The sequence below is a fragment of the Tursiops truncatus genome, chromosome 14 (assembly GCF_011762595.2).
Source record: "Tursiops truncatus isolate mTurTru1 chromosome 14, mTurTru1.mat.Y, whole genome shotgun sequence".
In the NCBI taxonomy this organism is placed as follows: Eukaryota; Metazoa; Chordata; class Mammalia; order Artiodactyla; family Delphinidae; genus Tursiops; species Tursiops truncatus.
The window spans coordinates 42,132,678-42,155,166 of record NC_047047.1 but is presented as its reverse complement, the minus strand read 5'-3'; the positions used below and the strand labels follow the sequence as shown (position 1 = coordinate 42,155,166).

The window sequence follows — 22,489 nt, the reverse complement described above, 5'->3', positions numbered from 1 at the left end:
ATTTATTGTATGAAAATACTCTTCTCAAAAAGTATTATTTATTTTTTCATTGGTTTAAGTTCCTTTGTCTTATCATCCCCAAACCTGCCCTGAGTAATCAGTATCTGGTATTTGAAAAGTGCTGCAGTTGAACCAGAGGAGTAGTTGAGCAAGAGATAAAGGTATTCTTTCCTAGCAAACCACTTAGCTTTGGAATGATTTTGCTGGGGATCCACATGCTTGCATTTGACTTGAAAAGGCAAGTCCTCCCATACAGGAAGGACAATTGTGGTGCTAACAGATAGGAAATTTGTACTTTTCTGAAACGCATGTGTATGGTGACTGAATCTGTACTTTAGTGAGCGAGTGATTATATTGCTTTTGTGTCCTGGCTATTCTTGCATACCTTCAAGAAATTGCTGGGAAGGCAACATGGGGCAGGCTTGTCTTTAAAATAGATACCGTACAGCTGGTGGCTTGGGAAGAACGTGAATTTCTATACAGTCCCTCACAGACAAGCAAAATTCTAAATCAGTGTTTTATCAATGAATGAGGAAAACCATGTCTGGCTTGGGAGGAGGTCAGAAATCAATTAATCTCCCTTTTCCCTTAAGTGAGGGCATTTCATGAAAGAATAAGAAATAGGGAGATCACTGATAAGAATTAAGTGAATTCTGTGTTTTCAAGTCCTTCATATTCATCTTCTCCTCTCTCATCATCTTTGTTAAATATGTGGTTTTACTTGTGGTCTGTGTGTACCTGGAAAGGAAAGGAAAGAAAAGAAAAGAAAGGCCTTCAGTTGGCCGTTTGTACAGCGTCTCTTCCTTCATAGGGGCTCTGCAAGTTGCTTTGGAAGCAACAGGAACACTGAGGCCAGTTCAAGTCTCCAGCATGTTTCCTGTGGATCAGGAAGTGAGAAGTGAGTGAGAGGACTAGGCAGGTGAGAAGAATCCTCACTTGTCTTTTTGTCTTTGTCACCAGGAGCAATCGATTGATATCAGAAGAGCCAAGAGGGAGAAGCCAAGGGCATTCGCAATGCTTAGATGGTGACTGGTGGCAACCTGGCTATTAGCAAGCCTGTCTCTATAGTGTTCAGTGTTTTCAGAGTGCTTTGCAATCAGGTTTCTTAGTCCCCCTTCACAGCCACCACAGGAAGCTAATTGATAGGCCTCTCCCGTTTAGCACTGAGGACAAGTGACTTGCTGAGGGGTCAGGCAGTGAGCTGATTATGGAGCTCATTAGTCCCTGGGTCATCAGTCTTGTGGGTTAGCAAAATATTATTTCCTTCTTTTCTCTAAAAACAGCTCTAGCCAGCCTTGGAAAACTTATTACTACTGGTAGACCTGATTGTTTTCCAGGATGATACTACTGTAAAAATTCTAACTTAATAATATTTTTTTAAGATTTGCCTTTCTTAAAGCTTCATAATGTCACTTTTCAGAAAAATTTAGCTGTGCATTTTCAACTTCAGCCAAGTCCTTTATTTAGTGATGATCTCAGAATTTTGGCCCTTTTATTCCTCTTAAGTTCTTCAACCAGAGACTTCAGGAGAGAGAAAATTTTTTAACTAGGCAGACTTTGTGGCGTTAGCTGTGGTCAAAATTTGTATGGAGGGATGAGGTGAAACTTTTATATTTCAGTCATTCTTTTTTTTTTTTTTTTTTTTTTTTTGGCTGCGTCGGGTCTTAGTTGTAGCAGACGGGCTTCTCTCTAGTTGTGGCTTGCGGGTTTTCTCTCTCTAGTTGTGGCGTGCAGGCTCCAGAGCACATGGGGCTCTGTAGTTTGTGGCATGCAGGCTCTCTAGTTGAGGTGTGCGAGCTCAGTAGTTGTGGCGTGTGGGCTTAGTTGCCTCGCGGCATGTGGGATCTTAGTTTCCTGACGAGGGATGGAACCCACGTCCCCTGAATTGTAAGGTGGATTCTTTACCACTGGACCACCAGGGAAGTCCCTCAATTATTCTGTCTTTTATTCCCAGAATCTCATAGAGGCTAGACAAAAGCAGTAACCTCGCTTTTTGGAATGAGAGATGTTGACATTTATTGTTCCATCAGTACAGGGATATTCATTCAATGATGAGTGACTAGTGGGCTTTCTCTGCTTTTCTTAATGTAACCAAAACAACCCCTAACAAATAGGGAATGGGATTTCTATAGGTCATGTAAGGCTGATGACTTGTATTGACCATTCATTCAATATTTTACCCCTCAAGTATTTTTTGAGCATCCCTTATATAGAGATACTGTTTTAGACAATGGGGATACAGCCCTGAATAAGAAATTCATGCAGCTTACATCTTAGTAGGTGGATTATTCTTTTAAAACCATAAATACATATTATTGGGAAGTGATAATCACTGTTAACAAAACAAAAGCAGGGTACAGAATTGTACAGTGACTGGGGTGAGGGGGTATTTTACATGGAGTTGGAAAAAGCCTCTCTGTGGATGTGAAATCTAAAGAGACCCGAAGGAAGGAAAAGATTATGGCTAGGATAGAGCATTGCAAGAAGTGAGAACAGCAAAGACAAAAGCCTTAGGTAGGAATGAGATAGGTGTGTTTGAGGAAACAGGAGCTAGAAGGCTAGAGTGGCTGGAACAGAATGAGTGAGACAGAGAGTAACAGGATGTGAAGTCAGAGACGGGCAGGACACAGACTCTGTGGGCTTTGTTGACCAAGGTCGAGCGTGTGGACTTGGCGTCTGAGTTGATGGAAAGCCATTGGAGGAATTGGGTGAGGGTATGATAGTATCTATTTACATTTCCCAAAGGTCTCTGCGAATATTGGGTTGAAACCAGACTAAAGATAGTAGAGGCAGGGGGCTTCCCTGGTGGCGCGGTGGTTGAGAGTCCGCCTGCCGATGCAGGGGACGCGGGTTCGTGCCCTGGTCCGGGAAGATCCCACATGCCGCGGAGCGGCTGGGCCCGTGAGCCATGGCCGCTGAGCCTGCGCGTCCGGAGCCTGTACTCCGCCACGGGAGAGGCCACAACAGTGAGAAGCCCGCGTACCGCAAAAAAAAAAAAAAAAAAAAAAAATAGTAGAGGCAGGGAGAGGGGACATAAGGACACCCAATAGGGAGCTACTTTGGTAGACTGAGAGGGCTGATGGTAGCTTGAACTAGGGGTGGAAATGGTGAGGAGATATGGATTCACAACGCTATATATTGGAGTAGAGCTGGAAGTGCTTTATGACAGATTAGATGTGGAATATAAGGGAAAGAGACCGCATATGGCTTCACCGGTTGGGTACCGACAACCCCAGGAAGAACTGTTTACAGAGACTGTGCAGTGCATGGCAGCCCAGGGAGGACTCAAGGATGATCCTTGGATTTTGATCTAAGCAACCGTATGATTGGTGGTGCTTTTTACTGAGATGGGGAAGATTGGGGGGAACAGGTTAAGGGGTGCAGGGGAATCAAGTTCTTTGGGGGCGTGGAAAAGTTGAGATGTTGGACATCGACGAGGAGATGTCAGATGCAGAGCTAGGTGTATACATATGGGACTCAGGGGAAAGGGCAGGGCTGGATATAAAAATTTGAAAGAATACATGGCTATGGGACTGAATTAGAAATGTTTGTGAATGAGTGTTGAGGAAAAAAAAGTGGTTTGTGGACTGTGCCCTGGGACACTTGCAAGATTTAAAGGTAGGGAATGAGAGAGGCATGCAGTGCATCCTAAATTATGTAAGTTAGGAAGTAGTGCACAAATAAACATATTTTTAAATCACTTATTTTCTTCCTCCCCTAGAGCCGTTTGTGAAAAGGAGCTCATGTCCCCATGATGTTTCCTTTTGTGCTTTAATGGTGGTGTCACTGATGGGAGATCTCATTTCTCCCTGCTGGTGATTTTATTGCTACCATGTGTGCAGAGATTATGGGGCCTAGATGCATTTGGACCACTCTTGCTTTTGTAAATCTCTAACAGTCAGATCATTGTGAACTGCTCTGAGGTAGAGCTTTCCACAAAATGGCACGGGTGAACTGCAGTCTGACAGGCAGCCGTTGTTATCTGTGTTATGAACGCATGTCCTAGGGTGGTAGCTGCCTTTGGATGAAGCTGACTCTTCCTGCCTCTCTGTTGACCTCTCTCATATCTTGACCTCCCCACTTTGTGTGGGAGCTTCGGGGACTGGAAGACCCTTGAAGATACCGTAGACCCTTCCTTTTGCCAAAGCCAGGCCAGTGAACACCACCTCACAGTGTAATATTTCTCAGTAACCTCAGCAAGGATTTGTCCTAAATATCTGTTTAGTCCCTGGGGCTCTAGCTGCATGTCTTCCACTGGGCTCTGAAGTGCTGAGGTATTTAACACAATCGTTACTCAGCTCTGCTCTGTAAGCCAAATGCAATGTTAATTAGAATTACTTTTTTTAATGTATAATTACATAATTTATTAAAATCAACACAATTCATATACAAAATATTAAAATGGCAGTCATTAAGTTTGTTAAGCACTTCAAATACTGAAATGTTAAAACAGTAAAACTAACAGGTTTAATCTGTTCTTCTCCCAAAAGTGACAATCCAGCAATTCCAAATACAGTATGAAAAGGATCTACCATATCTCCTGGCCTGTCCACAAATCCTCCCGTTTCTTCATCTTGACATGCTAAGGTGAAACTGCGCAGTTTCTCTCTGTCAATCCAGTGAAGCCTTCCAATTATCTTTAAGGAAGCCAACACCCACCAAGAATAGCATACATCTGGTACCTTCTGTGGCCTTCCATTGCATCCACCTGACGCAGGCAGGCGTTCACAAAGCCACCAGCCAAGTAAATCAGAATTTACTCGATGCAACTGACTAGTAATAGCCAGGAATCCTGTGTACCAATAGATCTACCCAGCATGGGATTCAGAACCTGGCCTGCAACCAAACCCACCATCCAAGTTCCTACATGATAAAACAAATTCAATTGCCTTTTCCACATTAATAGCATCCAGCTTCCCCAACAGAGCCAAACTGCCACCGCACAAAAAGAGAATCTTGTATCGATTTCTCCCTATTATGTAAAAGTAGATTTTCACACCCCACAAAGCCGCTGGTCTCTCCGGCCTGCACTGTATTCAGCCCTTATCTTTTAGACTGGCCCCCTCTGTTCTAGTGCTCCTGTATGCTGATATAACTAGCACAGTGCGTGCTGGAACTTCCAGCAGACCATTAACTCCAGTTAGACCAGCTGCTTAGTGGGACCCCAAATATCTCCAGCGAAAGAACCATCTTCTTTCTGTAGACTCTGAACATATTCCACAGCTTTATTTACGTCAATAACATTAATACTATCAGAGAGAGTAAGAATGCAATCATCTTTCTTTGAGCCACAGGATGCTATATAATCTGCATGCTTCTCCAGTAATAGGGTGTCAGGTGCATCTGACTTGATAATAACATCCTTCTGCAGTGTGCCCGTGTCTGAAGGCGAAAAGAGCTAGAATTACTTTTTTGCTTTTGCACCTACACTGGCATTTCGTTTCTATGCCCTGACTCTCACTCCTTCTCATGCCCCTCTCCTGCCCCATTTTTTTAATAAGCTCAAGACCTAAAAGTATTCAGATATGTTTGTCTCAGCAAGAATGCCAAAAACTTTGACTATTTAATGTCAACCTGATTGGAAACTCATTTAGATGTATGATCTTTCTTTTTTTCTAGAAATTTCAGTCCTTCTCACAGGGAGGTGTATGGTTAATAAAAGACAAGAATTAAGCACGTAAACTCTTTACTTACAAGCAGAATGCACGTAAATCTAATTGTCCACATTTCCTACCTATTGTTTAACAGCTATTTTTTTTTTTTTTTTTTTTTACCAGGCCTTCATGGTTATTCTTTGTCTGTTATTGCTCTGGCTACAGAGATACAGGGTTTTGGCTGTTTTGGCCCTTTCAAGATATTAATTCTTTTCTTCCTGGGGTTTGCCCTCTCTCATTCTTGTAAAAAGGCATCCTGCTAACCTCCGTAATTACTTTCATTTATTTTATTTTTTTCTGGAAACTGTATTTAAATATCTTCAAGTTTCACCTGGAGTGATAGATATTTCAGAATTACTTTCTTTTCCGAGAACATATTTTCATTATGGCATGAAGTTAAAGTCATTTACAATTTAATTATTTTGCAAACTCCTATTTTACATGTCAGAAGAAAACCATTTGTTGGGGGTATTTGTGAGAAAGATGCTTTTGTGTTTAATATTGTTAATTCCCTCTTTGATCTTCATTCTAAAATCTGATGAATGAGATATATTACTTCCCCTGGCATTTCCTATCCTGGTTAATGGCATGACCATTTAGCTGGTACCCATCCCAGAGTCCTCTTTCAGCCTCCCTGCCTCCACTGAAATAAATATTAAGGCTCAAAAGGTCCTGCCCTGTAATCCATCAATATCCTTTTTATTCCTTCTGCTATTGTCCAGTGTAGGTGATGGGTAATCATTTTTTACTTGAACTTCTTTGTTAATCTCCTAATTAGACTTTATCCTACCTAGTCTTGTCCCACCCAGATCATTCTCCACATTATTCCTAGAGCAATCTATCAAACCAAATCAGGTCTTGTCACGTAGCTCATCCCTCAGCATAGAATAAATTTCAAATCCTTCATATGGTATAGAAGGTTCTCCATCATCTGACCTCCTGCCTTTCACGTCAGCCTCAGTTCTTGGTACTCTGTCCCTCGTGTCCTAGGCTCACATCGTTCTGAACAACTTCTGTTTCCCTGACTGTGACAACTGTTTAATATTTCAGGTTCTCTGAATTGAAGTTCCTCACAGCCTCAACTGCGACTCACAGACCTCAATCTTAGCCATTATTTGGCATAATAAATGAGGAGTGAATGAATAAATACTACCTTCTGGCTTCCTTAGCTGGGAACGCCTGGATACTTATAGATTGATTGGCCTACACGTAATTAAGTTGAGAATAATATTTCTCTTGATGATAACTTTTTTAATATTCACATTACATAATGATTTTGTAATTACATAATGATTATATAATCATTTTGTATGGAAATTACATGATTTTGATGGAAATCAGCATATACTCTGGATGCCTCAGTAATAAGGCCTTATTTCTACTTTTGGTCTGCTAACCATTCCTAGTGATCTTTTCAGTTACTGTTTCTTTGGTTTTTCTGTTTTGTTTTTTTTTTTAACGTATTTGAACTTCACTGCAGCTTTAGAAATAGATGGAAGTGATTCCAGATTGTCAGAATAAATTTATTTTGCTCAGATAATAACTGGCTAATGAGAAGGAAAAATAGTGGGAATTTAGTCTGTTTAAATTCTGTAGACTTGCCAAAAAAGTCTATATGGACCATCATAGTAACGTCAGTTTCACTTACTTCAGGCCATTTTAGCACTCTAGAAGTGTGCTTTAGTTACTTAACAAATAGCTGAGTACCTACTAATTACCAAGTACACAGGCACACAAGTAAAGCATTTACACAACTATTTCTGAGACGACAGAGGAAAAGCCACAGTCTCACACATGGATTTTGATTATCCATTAATATATTAAGTTTATTGAGCAACTACTACATGTAGATAGGGTGCTAGTCATTGTGATTACAGAGATAATAAAAGTCAAGTGTGGTGACCTCAGGGAGCTCCAAGATACATGAACTATTACTGTAAAACAGGATGGGGCTATGAACAAGAGTCTTATCAGCTCACCTTACAGTGAGTGGTCAGGGTAATTACACCCTCTGTCAAACCATGAAAGTAGAGTCCACATGGTCATGATTTGCTCATCAGAGCCAGGATGGAAGCAGGCTTTTTCAATACCTATTCCAGATTAAGAGAAAGAATATGAATGAATAAGGAACCAGAATCAAGAGAATGACATCCTGGGTCACACCAGTGTGGGACAAGAAAAGCATGGGATCCAGAAAAGTATCACTGGAACCCCAAACCCAAAGAGAAGAAAGAACAGGAAATAGACTATTCTCTTGGTAACTGTATTTAGCTGGAACCCTACTGTATTTCGTTTATATCAATACCGTGACTCACACAGTATTCCAAAGTGAGTTGTTAGCAATTCTCAACAAATTCTTTAGGCAACTTTATCAAATCTCAAGTCTCAAAATCTTTGGGTTATTATAGCTGCAGGCTTTAAGTCAGTCTTGTGGCCACAGTTCTGGGTCTGGAGTGGACAAAGTCAAAAGGGCCCAGAGGTGATGTTTAGCTGGTGTGTACCAGTTCTCCTGCATCAGTTATTAATATGAACACGCTTCTATTCTGACCTCCCCAAGCCCCTGGACCATTCTGAACTGTCCTGATCATCCCCAGGATCTACAGGATCTCCTTGCAGCCCAGGAGCCTAAGTAGTGAGTACATGGAACAGAAGAAGACCTTCAGGGTCCCCAACCAAAAAGAAAAAAATCACTACGGAGTATAAATTATTGAGAACAAGCGCCAGGCCAACAGTGCATGTCTTAATAGATAAATAGTAGGAGCTCATAGGAGCTCTAGTCTTGATAATCTTTTAACTGACAGCACTTAGGAGAGACCTAACGTGTAGTAGGGGCTTAGTAATTGAGAGCTGTTATTACTAAGACACACCCTCAAGGAGTCTTCTTCCTACTGAGGAGACGTATGTAAATAGACCACAGCCCTTAGCTACGTGAAGGAGAGAGTGGTCCCTGTCCTGGTCCAGTGTTCTCTCACTCTGCTTCCCCTCTGCGTATCCCAGGATGCTCTCACCTGCACTGGGATGTTGTTTCCTGTGTCAGGGCCCTCATTTCTATTTGATAGCAATTTAATTCTTTCCTAGTGTGACTACTTAAAGTTAAGTGCAGGATCTTTACCTGTTGTATTGCTAAGGAAATTTCATTTTCTTCCATCATGTCCACAAAGCATCTTCTGCCAGTTCTATTCTCTGTGGGATTGCTGTCTCCATTTTCATGGCGCTGCAGCATGCTCTCTCTCTCCACTCTGAGAGCTCTTTGTTCTTTGGAGTGCTGCCCTGAGCCTGCCCATTCAGTATTCTGTTCCTGCTATCTGCTGCTGCAGTAGGATATAGCAGGTATTTTTAATTCTATTCCTTTTGTTAGAAAGAGTAATTTCCTTTTTGGGGGTGGAAATAAAGATGTCTTTATACTTAGACCACTTGAGGGCTGAAGCCCAGAGAGTTTCCTTTAAAATCATCACAAGCTCCAAATCTTGTGGGCGACTTGCTTTCATATGCAAAATCTGCTATGGAGCTATCACCAGAAATTTTGTTTTGCAGTTTCCCAGCACACTTCTTTCTCCAACTCAGGCTTTCTCAACTTGAGCACTATTGACGTTTGGGGCTGGAAAATTGTAGGGGGCTATCCTGTACGTTGTCAGACATTCAGAACCATCCTTGTCCTCTACCAACTAGATTCCCATAGAAACTGCCCAGTTTTGACCACTAAAAATGTCAGCAAGGCATTTTTGTCAAATACCCCTGCTGGGGGCCAAATCACTTCAGGTTGAGAACTGCTCTAAATCATAAACACGTGAAAGTAGATCGGCAAACAAGTTATAAATGTGTTGACAGGCAAAGCAAAAACATTCGTGGTAATGACAGCAAATACTGAGTACTTAATGTGGGCCAGGTACTGCTGGAAAAGCTCTTTTCATGTAAGTAACCAAACCCATAGACTGAGGTACCATTGTACCATTATTTATACACATCTTATAGACGAGGACACTGAGACACAGAGAGGTCATGCAGGGGCTAAGTGTCAGATCAAGAATCTGAACCTAGGGACTTCCCTGGCAGTCCAGTGGTTAAGACTTTGCCTTCCTATGAAGTGGAGTGCTGGCTCCATCCCTCATCAGGGAGCTAAGATCCCACATGCTGCGACCAAAAAGCCAAAACATAAAACAGAAGCAATACTGTAACAAATTCAATAAAGACTTTAAAAATGGTCCACATCAAAAAAAAAAGAATCTGAACCTAGGCCTGATTGTGACCCTATAGTCAATGATCTGAACTCACTGTGCTTTTCTTTCAACAAAAATTTATTGGAATAGAGACCTACTTGGCATTATACGGAATATTATCTTTGGTACGTGCTTAGTAAATACTTTGTTAAGTGAATAAACGAGTATCTGTAAATTATCTAATATTTTAAATTAGTATTGAATAGATTCTTTAGTTAATTTAAATAAAAAAGTACTTTTCCCTGAATACAGTCAACTATTATTTATTAGAGCAAAGCAGAGGGTCTCTTAGCATTTCTAAGCCCATTGACAGGAATCTTTTGGAAAAGATTTGTCAAGGTGACCTTTAAAATCTCTTCTGATCTGAGCATTTATTTGTGTGCTGGTACAGTATTGCAACATTTCAGAATGAAGACTGATCAAACTGAACAAAATATTTTTTTCCTGATGAGATTAAGCAAAGCACCTGCTCTTGCCATATAATAGGGAAAGAGAGGATTCATCCTCCCTCCTAAACTAGGTATGCATTCTCATGAGGTATGATGCACTGTTTGATAGTTTGACCTAGCTTCTGGACTTATAAAATATTAAACATCTTTAACTAACAGGAAGCCACTTTAGTCGATCAATCTTCAGGCTTTCATAGTTGACTTCCTCTAATAGATGAGGGGCTGAGCTCTAATGTTTGTTACAAATGCATTACATCTGATTTATATCTAAGTGGGAAGCCCGTATTTTATATAATAAAATATAAAAACATAGTATTCTTTTATTCTTGTTAAAGATGTTTTTAAAATATATTTCTATAAGGCAAAAGAATGGAAGCTTCCAGAGTGTCAATTAAAATAATTTTACTAAGAGTAATAAATAAAATATAACCATAAAGTAGCAAGAAAATAATCACAATAGCTTCATCTTGCTAGTTCTCTTAAAACTCACATTGTGAATTTTCCTCAGTGAGACCATAAGTAATATAAGTATTCTCTCTTCGTTTAGATGATCTTTTAAAAATTTGAATGGCTTCATATTTTTTCCTTAATTTTGAAGGAGAGGTCAGTTATTTTAAGGACAATACTAGAAAGTATTCCAAATCTCAATTTTCATGGAAAAAGATATTCCAGATATCATGTCATTAAAGAGGAATAGTAGTACCAATATGTTTTATCTTCGTCAGTGATTTGAAGGGATGCTTTTGTTTCCTCATCTAGGGTGTTTGCTTATAGTATTAGAATTCATGATTTATTTTATTTCATTTCATTTTTACATTATATAATAATTCTAATACTAAAATTTTTTTAATTTTTTGGTTTTTTTTAAATTGAAGTTTAGTTGATTTACAATATTAGTTTCAGGTGTAGAACATAGTGATTCAAAACTTTTATATATTATACTCCACTTAAAGTTATTATAAATTATTGACTATATTCCCTGTGCTGTACAGTATATTCTTTTAGCTTATTTATTTTATACCTAGTACTTTGTACCTCTTAACTCCCTACCCCTGTCTTGCCCCTTCCCGCTTCCCTCTTCTCACTGGTAACCGCTAGTTGGTTCTCTAGATGCATGAATCTGTTTGTTTTGTTATATTCATTCCTTTATTTTTTAGATTTCTCATATAAATGGTAACATACAGTATTTTTCTTTCTCTTTCTGATTTATTTCACTAAGCATAATACCCTCCAGCCCATCCATGTTGTTGCAAATGTAAAAATTTAATTCTTTTTTATGGCTGAGTGGTATTACATTGTGTGTGTGTGTGTGTGTGTGTGTGTGTATAGACACCACATCTTTTTTATCCATTCATCTATCAATTGACACTTAGGTTGCTTCTGTATCTTGGCTATTGTAAATAATGCTGCTGTGAACACTGGGGTGTGTGTATCCATCTGAATTTGTTTTTGTTTTCTTCAGATATATACTCAGTAGTAGAATTCCTGGATCATATGGTAGTTCGGTTTTTAGTTTTTTGAAGAACCTCCATACCATTGTCCATAGTGGCTGCATCAATTTACATTCCCACCAACAGTGCACAGTGGTTCCCTTTTCTCCACATTCTTGCCAACGTTTGTTATTTGTGGTCTTTTTGATGATAGCCATTCTAACAGGTGTGAGGGGGTTGACCTCTTTGTGGTTTTGATTTGCATTTCTCTGATGATTAGTGGTGTTGAGCATCTTTTCATGTGCTTGTTAGCCATCAGTATGTCTTCTTTGGAAAAATATCTATTCAGGTGTTCTATTTTTTAATCAGGTTTTTTTTTATATTGAGTTTTATGAGCTGTTTTATATATTTTGAATATTAACCCCTTATTGGTCATATCATTTGCAAGTATTTTTTCCCATTAAGTACGTTGTCTTTTCATTTTCGTCAATGGTTTCCTTTGTTGTGTAAAAGCTTTTAAGTTTATTAGGTCACGTTTGTTTGTTTGCTTTTGTTTCCTTTGCCTTAGGAGACAGATCCAAAAAAATATTGCTACAATTCATGTCAAAGAGTGTTCTGCCTATGTTTTCATCTAGTTTCATGGTTTTTGGTCTTACATTTAGGCTTTCAATCCATTTTGAGTTTATTTTTGTATATGGTGTGAAGGAATGTTCTAATTTGATTATTTCACATGTAGCTGTTCAGTTTTCCCAGCACCACTTATTGAAGAGACTGTCTTTTTCCCATTGTGTATTGTTAACTCCTTTGTCATAGCTTGATTGACCGTAAGTGCGTGGGTTTACTTCTGGGCTCTCTGTTCTGTTCCATTGATCTATGTGTCTGTTTTTGTGCCAGTACCATACTGTTTTGATTATCGTGGCTTTGTAGTATAGTCTGAATTCAAGGAGCATGATACCTCCAGCTTTGTTCTTTTTTGTCAAGCTTGCTTTGGATATTTGGGGTCATTTGTGATTCCATATAAATTTTAGGGTTATTTGTTCTAGTTCTGTGAAAAATGTCACAGGTATTTTGATAGGGACTGCATTGACTGTAGATTGCTTTGGGTAGCGTGGATATTTTAACAGTATTATTTTTTCCAGTCCATGAACACAGGATATCTCTCCGTTTATTTGTATCACCTTCAATTTCCTTCAGCAGAGTTTTATACTTTACAGAGTATAGGCCTTTCACCTCCTTGGTTAAGTTTATTCCTGGGTATTTTATTCTTTTTGATGCAGTTTTAAATGGGATTGTTTTCTTGCTTTCTCTTTCTGATAGTTCATTATCAGTGTATAGAAAAGCAACAGATTTCTATATATTAATCTTGTATCCTGCAACTCTCCTGAATTTACTGATGAGCTTTAGCAGTTTTTTGGTGGCGTGTTTAGGATTTTCTCTGTATGTATCATGTCATCTGCAAACAGTGACACTTTTACTTCTTCCTTTCCAACTTGTATTCCTTTTATTTCTTGTCTGATTGCTATGACTAGGACTTCCAACACCATGTTGAATAAAACTGGCAAAAGAGGACATCCTTGTCTTGTTTCTCAGCTCAGGGGAAGTGCTTTTAGCTTTCAACCCCTGGGTATGATGTTAGCTGTGGGCTTGTCATATATGGCCTATGTTATGTTGAGGTGTGCTTTTATTTCCTTATCTATGGTGTTTGCTTAGAGTATTAGAATTTGTGATTTCTATAATGAGTACTTAGCACACAGTAAGTGATCTGTAAGTCACCTCCCACACAGTCTTGATGCAGAGCATTACTTTGCTATATAGCAAAGTAAAATAATTTGCAGAGTACTAGATAATCTGCAGATTACTCTAAGTAACTGTATATAAAGTAGTTGATGAGTACACAGATTTCTATTGGAGTAGTAGGGTCATTCACACATGCTTTTTTTTTTTTAAATGAGTCTGGATCTTTGGAAAACTCCAGAAAACAAAGCAAAATAGAATTCCTCAGAGAATAGGAAGTGACTTTCTTAAGGTTGTTGGGAACTGTTCTCCCAATTGATGGCTGGAATCTGGGTTTCCCCACTTTACGCTCTGAAGTTGCCAGAAATAACTCCAACCACTGAGTTATTGAAGGCTTATGTTTTATGAAACTGTCTTCAAAAAATGTCACGATTGACAATTGTAGAGCTAGCAGAGAGCTAAGCCTTAATTGGTATATAAGTATTATTCAGATATATTTTACTCGAAGGTCAAAAATGACGGCTGGTCTAGACACATTTTTCCATGACCTGACTTAAAACGAGAAAATTGCTGACATGAGTAGAAAGTCAATAATCCTGATTCTAAAAGAGGACCTATTCCTTTAAAATGATATCATCAAGTAGTTTATTCTTCCATAAAAAACTGGCCCATATATCACCCCCTCTTATGGGATTAATAATACTATACAATCTATATTTAATATGTTTAAAAGGAACCTGTTACAAGATACTGAAAGGCGTAACTATTGCATGTTGTATCAACTTTCTGAAAGTGGGAAAATAAATGACTGCCCTTTTCAGCAGGCCTCTAAATGGTTATAGATGTTACCTTAGATTCATGGTTATGATAATAAGCTTTGTTACAGTGGAGAGGCATTGGGATTTAATCTTGCTACACACTAAGGAAGAATGAAAGATGTTCTTATGTTTTACTTGATTGAATCCAAAAACACATGAGATCTGAGAGATGTGTAAGACTTGGAGAGAACCAAATTTAGAAGATAGAACTCACTTGTAAAAAGTCTGCATTAGTTGTTAATGATCATCTCAGAAATAGAACTATGCATTTTGGGATGGGAGGTGAATTTTAACCCATCAACCATATTATAAATTATTGCATATAACTCTTTTTTTTTTTTTTTTTTTTTTTTTTTTTGCGGTACACGGGCCTCTCACTGTTGTGGCCTCTCCCGTTGCGGAGCACAGGCTCCGGACGCGCAGGCTCAGCGGCCATGGCTCACGGGCCTAGCCGCTCCGCGGCATGTGGGATCTTCCCAGACTGGGGCACGAACCCATGTCCCCTGCATCCGCAGGTGGACTCTCAAACACTGCGCCACCAGGGAAGCCCTGGATATAACTCTTTTGATGTTGGAAATAAATTAGACACTGACATATGAAATGATTACTAAAAGAGCAAAGTTTAAATCAGTGTTGCTTTGATGAAATGATCATTATGGTCCAAGTGTAAATCTATAATTTTCTCTGTTATATGTGAGGATTATGTGTGACTTACTTATTTAATAGGTAACTGGTATTGATTTTGTAGATTCAGGAAAAAGTTTTGTGAGTACCAACTGCTGGTCAAGATTGCTCCCCTTTTTTACTTCGCTTAAGACCGTGGTACATTTCCTTTACGGTTCAGCCTCGAAAAGTTAGAGAAAAGTCAAAATTAGACCAGTACTATTCACAGTAAAGCACATACTTCAAGGATAATAGATTAATGAGAACTAAAAAATTATATTCTCATTTTCAATCTCCTAAAATTAACTTAAACATTTGGACACTGGAATTTTTGGACTATATTTGCGAATTTTCTATATTTTAAAAATTGTTTCTTATTCCTTAGGATATAGCATTCTTAGATACAGGTCTTAGTGAAAGTTGGCAGGGAAAGGAAATTATGTTCAAATTAGTTCATTTTGCTTCTGATCATTTTAATAAAATCTGACAGTTTGGTCATGGCAAAAACCTGAAATTCAGGGGGAAAAAAATTTTGTATTTTCTTTTTATGTCAGTTGTGATGTCTTAGTTCCAACCAGTACAGAAATTTGGGAGTTAACCAATTAATTATAAATGTTGATAATTGTGTATATGTCTCATTTAAAATAGTTACTTTAATGCAATGGTGATCTCTTGGTTCATTATATACTCTCCAGTGTGCAGAAGTTTTGCTGAGAATTTGATGCAGTGTCAGTTTTTCTGAGTGTTGAATATATCTACCCAATTTGTGTTTCTTAACATAAGGTCAGAGTGCTCCCAATTGCATTTAAATAATTTCTAAGTTGCAGTTTTAAATACTTGTAAGATTTATGTTAATTCTGTTTCTCACAAATAAAACCAACAAAATTAAGTTGTATAAATAGCTTCCTTTTTCTTTTTTTCTGGAATTTTGGCATTATCATCTGTCCCTTTTTGATAGCTTGAGAATTAGTTATACCTTTGCCCAAAACTTTAAAAAAAAATCAGCATTAGCTCTCATACACAGAACTTCAGTGAGTTTTTATTTTAATTTTTTCCCTAGTTAGAGGTGCATGTTACAGCTTGCCATTGTGGTCATTGTGGTTCATTTCATTAAGCTTCTTATTCTATATGCTTTCTTGAGACTTGGGAAACAGTATTTTTCTGAGTGATTGTACTATATTGTTCCAAATATAAGGCTACCCAGAATAGAAGGCAACCTCCAACTAGAAACAGCTCAAATATGGAGAAAGGCTGGGGGCCCAGAGCCCGGCGGGTCTGGCAGTGGTGGCAAGGGTGCCGAGGAATAGGACGATGCCTGCCCACTCTCCCGGTGAGTGAAGACGAGTCAGCTGCTGATTTACTTGTGCATAACCAGATGGCTTCTGCTGCTAGAGGAAAAGTCATACTGGGGGGGAAAGAATAAGTCTGTACACATGAAAGTCACTGTGTGTCCAAATCAGGGAGGGAAGGCGGGAGTAGAGTCTATTTCACCTCCTAAATGGTCGCCTTCAGTGTTTTTTTTTTTCCCCTGAACCTGGGGGTGAAAGTTGAATAACCCCAAACACTGGAGGAGGAGGAAAGTACCTGCACCTTTTGTGAAAAGGAGTTTAAAGGTCAGTGGCCATGGAAATGAATTGTTAGACACCATCAGATGTCTCACGACCAGCCCAGAAAATTATTCCTTGCCCTTTCAAATTGACTGCTGACCCAAGAGGTGGTACGTGCGCTGTGTGATCATGTGTAGCCTGAAGATAAGCAACCCCAAAGCTGGGAGTCACATTTCCCATTTTAGTAAGATTTTTTTCTTTTTAAATTCCCTGTCTCCTGAGCCAGCCAAGATACAATTTAAATAAACGGGCTAAATCTTATTGAAATAAACTCCAAGGGACTGTTTAAAATTATTTGTTGGGCTAGTATTTCACCCAGTAGCATATTTTTAAAAATACTTCAGTGAAAAATGTATTATTTGATGGAGAATATGTATTGATGGAGCCCAGAGAAAACTCCAGGTATTGGTCTGATTCTACTAATAAGCACATAGAAATCTAAGCTTTTATTTCATAGTAACTAAATAAGATGTGATAGAATGAGGTGCTTGTTTCTGTTATAATCTAGAAAACTCTTTAGCACCTGTTAGTGTACAACTTAACCAGCATTCAGTAACCTTTGCGGCTTCACAAAAACTACATACAATATAAACCTTGACCTTTCTAGTGATTACCAGTCCATGGCTCGCAAAACAAGTTTTAAGTAGAACTTTAATCCCTGAATGATAAGTGTTTCTCCACTGGGTAGTTTCCATTGTAGCCTTCATGATGATGATGAAACTTCTTTAATAAAAAGGTATCTTTTTCTGAACAGACAGGACTCTCCTTAAGTTTAAACAATGCTTAATTGCCCAGAGGATTTGGTTTAGGGAAGCTACTTATCATTGATTTCAGAAATTCTCTTAAACCAAAATACCCTGAAAGATAGAGGTCCCGTGCCCAAGGAATAGCAAGCTAGAATTTGGCATGCCTACCATTTTGCCAGGTCTGGGAAGGGAACCTTTGAAACAGAAGGGCTGGGCAGAAAAGGATTTGAAAGGGAGAACTGGAAGGGAGTGTATCCCAGAGGGGGAAGGATTGTTGCCAAGTTAGATTACCAGTCAGAGGAAACAGCACTGCAGTGGTGGAGTCTAAATGAGAGGGTTCATGTGAACTGTGTATAACCTCAGAAGCCTTTTCCAAAGAGTTCATAAGGGTGATACCAGCCAGGAAAGAGACTAGTAGAGGATCAGGGCTTTTCAGGGAAGAAGAGCTTCCTTTATAACTCCTTCGCTTTGGAAATATTTGATCTCTACAAAGGAAGAGGATGCCCAAATTTGGTGGGGGGAGTGTGTGCCTATTATTAACCATCTTTAAACTTCAAACAGTTTACTTTCTATTATTTGTTTTGGGTACTATTATGTCTGATTTGATCCAAATTACAAATACAGCAAAACAAATATTATAAACAATTTTTTCCCAGAGGGGGTTGGGGCTATAATAATTGTATGTTCTGTTCATCACCTCCTGTTAATTTCATCATTAGTTGCAACGGCAGACAGAAGCTGGAGAGGTCACCTAAATGTCAGATTCCATGGCTTCCTCTCCCTGTTGGCTAGTGAGGGCGGGGGCAGGACCTGACCTGATTGCATTAGGAAAAGAACATGGCCTCAGTTGGCTTGTGAGGTGGCAAGGATAGCCTTCAAGGACACAGGAAGAAAGGACAATGACAAGGGAAGAGAGATTTTCCAAGTTGCATATAAATAATCACCTTTGTAAAACTCAACAGGAAGAGTTAATTTCTCTACAAATAGTGGTGTTTGTGTAAAACCCATACCTGTAACCTGTGCTCAGCTTCTCCCTCCCATCCCCAAAATGCACAACATAGAAGCTCTCCTGTAGATGCTGGAAAATTAACATCCCAGATCACTGTTTTTTCTTCCTTTCATGATTTCACACATGATGCACCTTCCCTGGCTCCTTCTCGGGGGGTTAGATTCATAGGCTCAAGTTAAAGGGAACAGTTATTAATCTATTATGAAAAAATCTGTAGATTTGTTGATGGACAGAAATTAAAATCTCTCAGGCCCTAAAAACAGGTTTGGGCAATTCCCATTAGACTGTTTTTGCTAGGAGGATAGATCACTGCTGTTCTTTTTCTTTCCTGATCCATTAGTCTTTTTCCCAAGGAACCCCTAGAAAAAGTGATGTTTTTTACTTTTTCCCAGTTCCTGTATGGGTGACTGTGACTCTCACAGGTCAAATTAATAATGCCCAAGTTCTGACTTCTCAGCAGTTCAGTTGAAGAGTCACTACACTACAAATATGTAATTTGTGATGTTTTGTTTTTCAGTTTTTAAAAGTTCATAAAATAAGAGAATTCTTGAAGAAGATGTTGAATATGGTTAAATCTCTTTGGGAAATGTTCCACCATAGGTCTTTCCCTCAAAGAAGGGTTTATAAGGGACACCATTTCTCAAATGCAGCAATATGCCTTTGAGAAATGGTGATGTGTCTGCAATTTATGAGACATATGGAATATGGCATTTGTCTTGCTGAGTGAGCATGTTTAACTCAGCTGTGGAGTAACTCACAAATTCCCTACTCTTGAGTATCTTTAAGTTTCAAAAAGTCATTCTTGAAATGTTCTTAATGGGCATTCCTTAGGGGGCACTGCTCTCTTTGGTAAATCAGAAGTGACATCTGGAAATGCATAGAGATGGCTCTTGGTTACATTTTTTTTTTTCTTTTCTGCTGGTCAAGCAGAGAGTGTCTTCCAGTTAACAGGTTGATAGCATCTTTGGACAGGCTAGAGAAAATTAACAAAATGGCTAATTCTTGTTTGGCAGTGAAATTGAATATTGAATGACATCTCTGCAGTTATAAACGACCTTTGTTTTAATAACAAAGTTGTTGATTTTCTACTAAGGGTTCTTTTAGGTTGTCATCAGGGGCTGATGGGAGTAACAGTTCACCCAACTCTCCAGCTAGCTTCAGTGGACATGCCACACCTTCTCAGCAGCCTGAACCCGTGGTACACTCTCTTAAGGTAACCAACTGTGTACAGCCGTTTATCCAGTACTTCAGTTGTGTTGTGGCTTGTTCGCTATAGTCTGGTAATCCTCACGGTCTCGTTTTAACCATAGATACTTTATTTTTTGAGCCCTTATGGTGTAACTTTTTTTTTAATCTTAAGTTTTAAAGTATGATTTTAATTTTTTTAAACTAATAGTGGGTTTGAATACTTATGGTTGAATTGAATCTCTAGTTTTATCATTTTGTTTTGAGTAATGTGATTCATATCTATCTGCATCGAAGTTGAAGTCTGATGTGCATGTATATTCATATGTGTAAAATACTGTTACAGGTATTTTCTGTGCAATGTTTGTAGCATGGATGTCTTCAAATATAGGAAGTTAATAGTTGGCCAAAATAAGGAAAGATACCATATTTTTCTTTCTTTTTGCAACTGAAGTACGTTGTGCAACTTACTGAAAGTTTTCAAATAAACAAAAACCTACTCTGTTCACCATTAAATAGAAATTAAGTCTTCAAACTCTAGTTAATGCTTTAATGCTTCTTTATAGAGTATTAGAAAATAGATATATGGTCTTATTCATGAAGATACTTTATTTTTTGCTTATACTTCAGCTTCAGCAATGACTTAAAAAAAGATCTGGCTGAAATTTATCATTTATTTTTCTTTACCAGTAATGAGCTTTCCAATAAGTAAAATTAATAATAAGCAGTGTAAATATTTACCTCTCTGAGAAGAAACGGCAGGCAATAAAAATCTTAAAAACTGAGACAGTTCCTTGAAGTTTCATCAGTTCCAAAGTATAAAACACTGTCCTCCAAATTATCTATAATTCCTAACATGTAGCCTTGGTCAAACCTTTCTGAGCCATAAAGTAAGTAGAGTGCTTCAGTCCTGCTTTTGCCACATGGGTTTCAACGACTTTTCTAAAATTGTTTTGGTTTCAGAATGACTTATCAACAGCCTGATGATGCACTCTTGTGAAGGGGCCCACGCTTTCCTTGGCATGCAGAAAGCAAAGAAGTAGATGAGAACTGCAGAATATTTACTTGAGGATGACTGTTTTAGCAGTCGCTTTAGCTGCCTTGTTATATTTTGCTGTAACTTAGATGAAATGAGTTTGCTTCTCTCAAGCACATACTGATTGGGCACCGCCCTGTGTCTGGGCTGCTGGTTTATCAACTGGCTTGCTCTCTGCGACAGCATGTGGATACTGTTTAGTACGAACAGCATGCTAAAGAAGCTGTTACTTTAGCGTAAATCAGGCACTAGCGATCTGAAAAGCATTTCCGAAACGGGAAAATGAAGGAGTAGCTTCAATCCTGTAGTATTAGTATCTGCACATACTCCAAAGGCAACACGCTGCCCTGCTTTCCAAACTGTTTGAAACCTGTTTCAGCCTATTGCCTTGTGCAATTGGAATCAGATCAGTGCAGTGGGTCACATTGCCACCATTCCCAAATTTCTCAAGGCAGCTGTGTTAGTATGGCCTAAAAGGAAGAGGAGGGCAAGGAAGAGCTATTCAATTTTCTCTGAATTCATTCTCTAATTTTCATCTAAAATTTTATCTCGAGAGGAAGATACTATGTTTTAATCAGAACACGTTAAGTGTCCTCACTTGGCCAATGGGTAATGCCAAGCAACTGAAGCATCTTGATTGGGTAACTGGAAGCTCTTGAATATAGAATAGGTTCGCTTCCACGAGTTGAAACAGAAATATGTGCAAACATAGCCTCTGGGAAATGCATCCTCAGAACATCTCAGTGTAAAAAAAGGAAATGTAGCCACTCAATGTTTTGTTTTTAAAAGCTACCACTGTAGAGCTGATTTATATCATAAGATTGTTCTGTTCTGAAAGGAATAGTCAGGACAATGGCTCCTTTTCTCATCTTCTGATAAGTTTTTTTTAAATGTCTAGGCTTTAATAAACTCCATGGTCATAGCTGTGGGGAAAGCGTTGTTGTAAGCCAGTGTGAGGAGTTAGCCCACTTGTGATAACACCACGTTTTTCTTGCTTTAAAATTCCTAACTATTAACTAGAGCTTCACTTCCTTTAGTAGAAATTAACTGAACTTAAGTACACTTCTCTGAGGTACATTATAAATCGAATTTGTAGGCAAATGAGCTTGTTTCAGGAGTTAAGTTTTCTGTGAATATTCACTGAGCATCGTCAGTGATTTCCTCTAAGTATAAAAAAAATGTGAACTGACTCTAATATGAGTTGAGTACCAGAATGAGGCCTTCATTTACCACTGTCATATCCTTCTTTAAAGAAGTAGTACCTACAGAGTAATAATGGCCAGAAGTTTTGAGTTAATGAGAAAGTAGTTTGTGAGATTATTTATTACAGATTTGAACTCGGGTAAATATTGTTGTAGTCTCAGTATCCATGAACTCGACATGAAGGTCCCACTTCGGGCCTGAGTTATTTATTTTGGTCCACCTGTTTGTTCATTGGTGCAAATTCTCAGGTGACGTCTTTAGGTGTGGCTATCAGCACTGACCATGATAACAGCAGAACCAGGGAGCTTAGCAGTGTTACAGTTCAGTGTGGATTCTACAGGAGCTTTTAGAAAAAGGTTTTTTTTGCTACATCAATGATTTGATTTATAAGCTGATGTAAGCTGATGTAGAGAAAACTAAACAGCACTCAAAGCGAAAGTTTTGCCCTCTTTTTTACTACAGAAAGTATTGACATGAAAATTTTAAAGACATTTTGAACAGAATTTTATTCTCAATCCATTTAGTGATAATTTAGAGAAGTAGAACCTAAAATCGTTTAAAAGCGTCTCATTCCCAGATGAAAAAATGAAAAATATTTAGTGTTGCTCAAATATTTTCACAAAAATGGGGAGCCATTGTCTCTCTTTGCTTCTGTCAAAGAGCTGTGGCCTAGTCCTTTCCTAGGCACCAGAAACATGTCTAGGAAAGAACTGTGAGGTCACTAGTGTTAATGTTAAC

At 38.6% G+C, this 22,489-nt stretch overlaps 1 protein-coding gene and 1 pseudogene across 6 annotated transcripts in view; one reads left to right on the top strand and one right to left on the bottom strand.

Annotated features, from left to right (window-relative positions):
• CCDC85A (coiled-coil domain containing 85A) overlaps positions 1 to 22,489 on the top strand; it is a 202,797-nt gene that overhangs the window by 168,078 nt on the left and 12,230 nt on the right. For 2 of the 6 annotated variants that reach the window (XM_033838540.2, XM_033838542.2), the window contains exons 4-5: positions 16,161 to 16,295; positions 19,421 to 19,540. The exons of 2 other annotated variants lie outside the window; for them this stretch is intronic. In XM_033838540.2, the coding sequence (XP_033694431.1) occupies positions 16,161 to 16,295; positions 19,421 to 19,540 (255 nt within the window). The remainder of the gene's footprint in view (positions 1 to 16,160; positions 16,296 to 19,420; positions 19,541 to 22,489) is intronic. 2 more of the 6 variants (XM_033838541.2, XM_019942530.3) reach the window with 1 other exon arrangement.
• On the bottom strand, positions 4,383 to 8,877 carry LOC141276420 (uncharacterized; annotated as a pseudogene).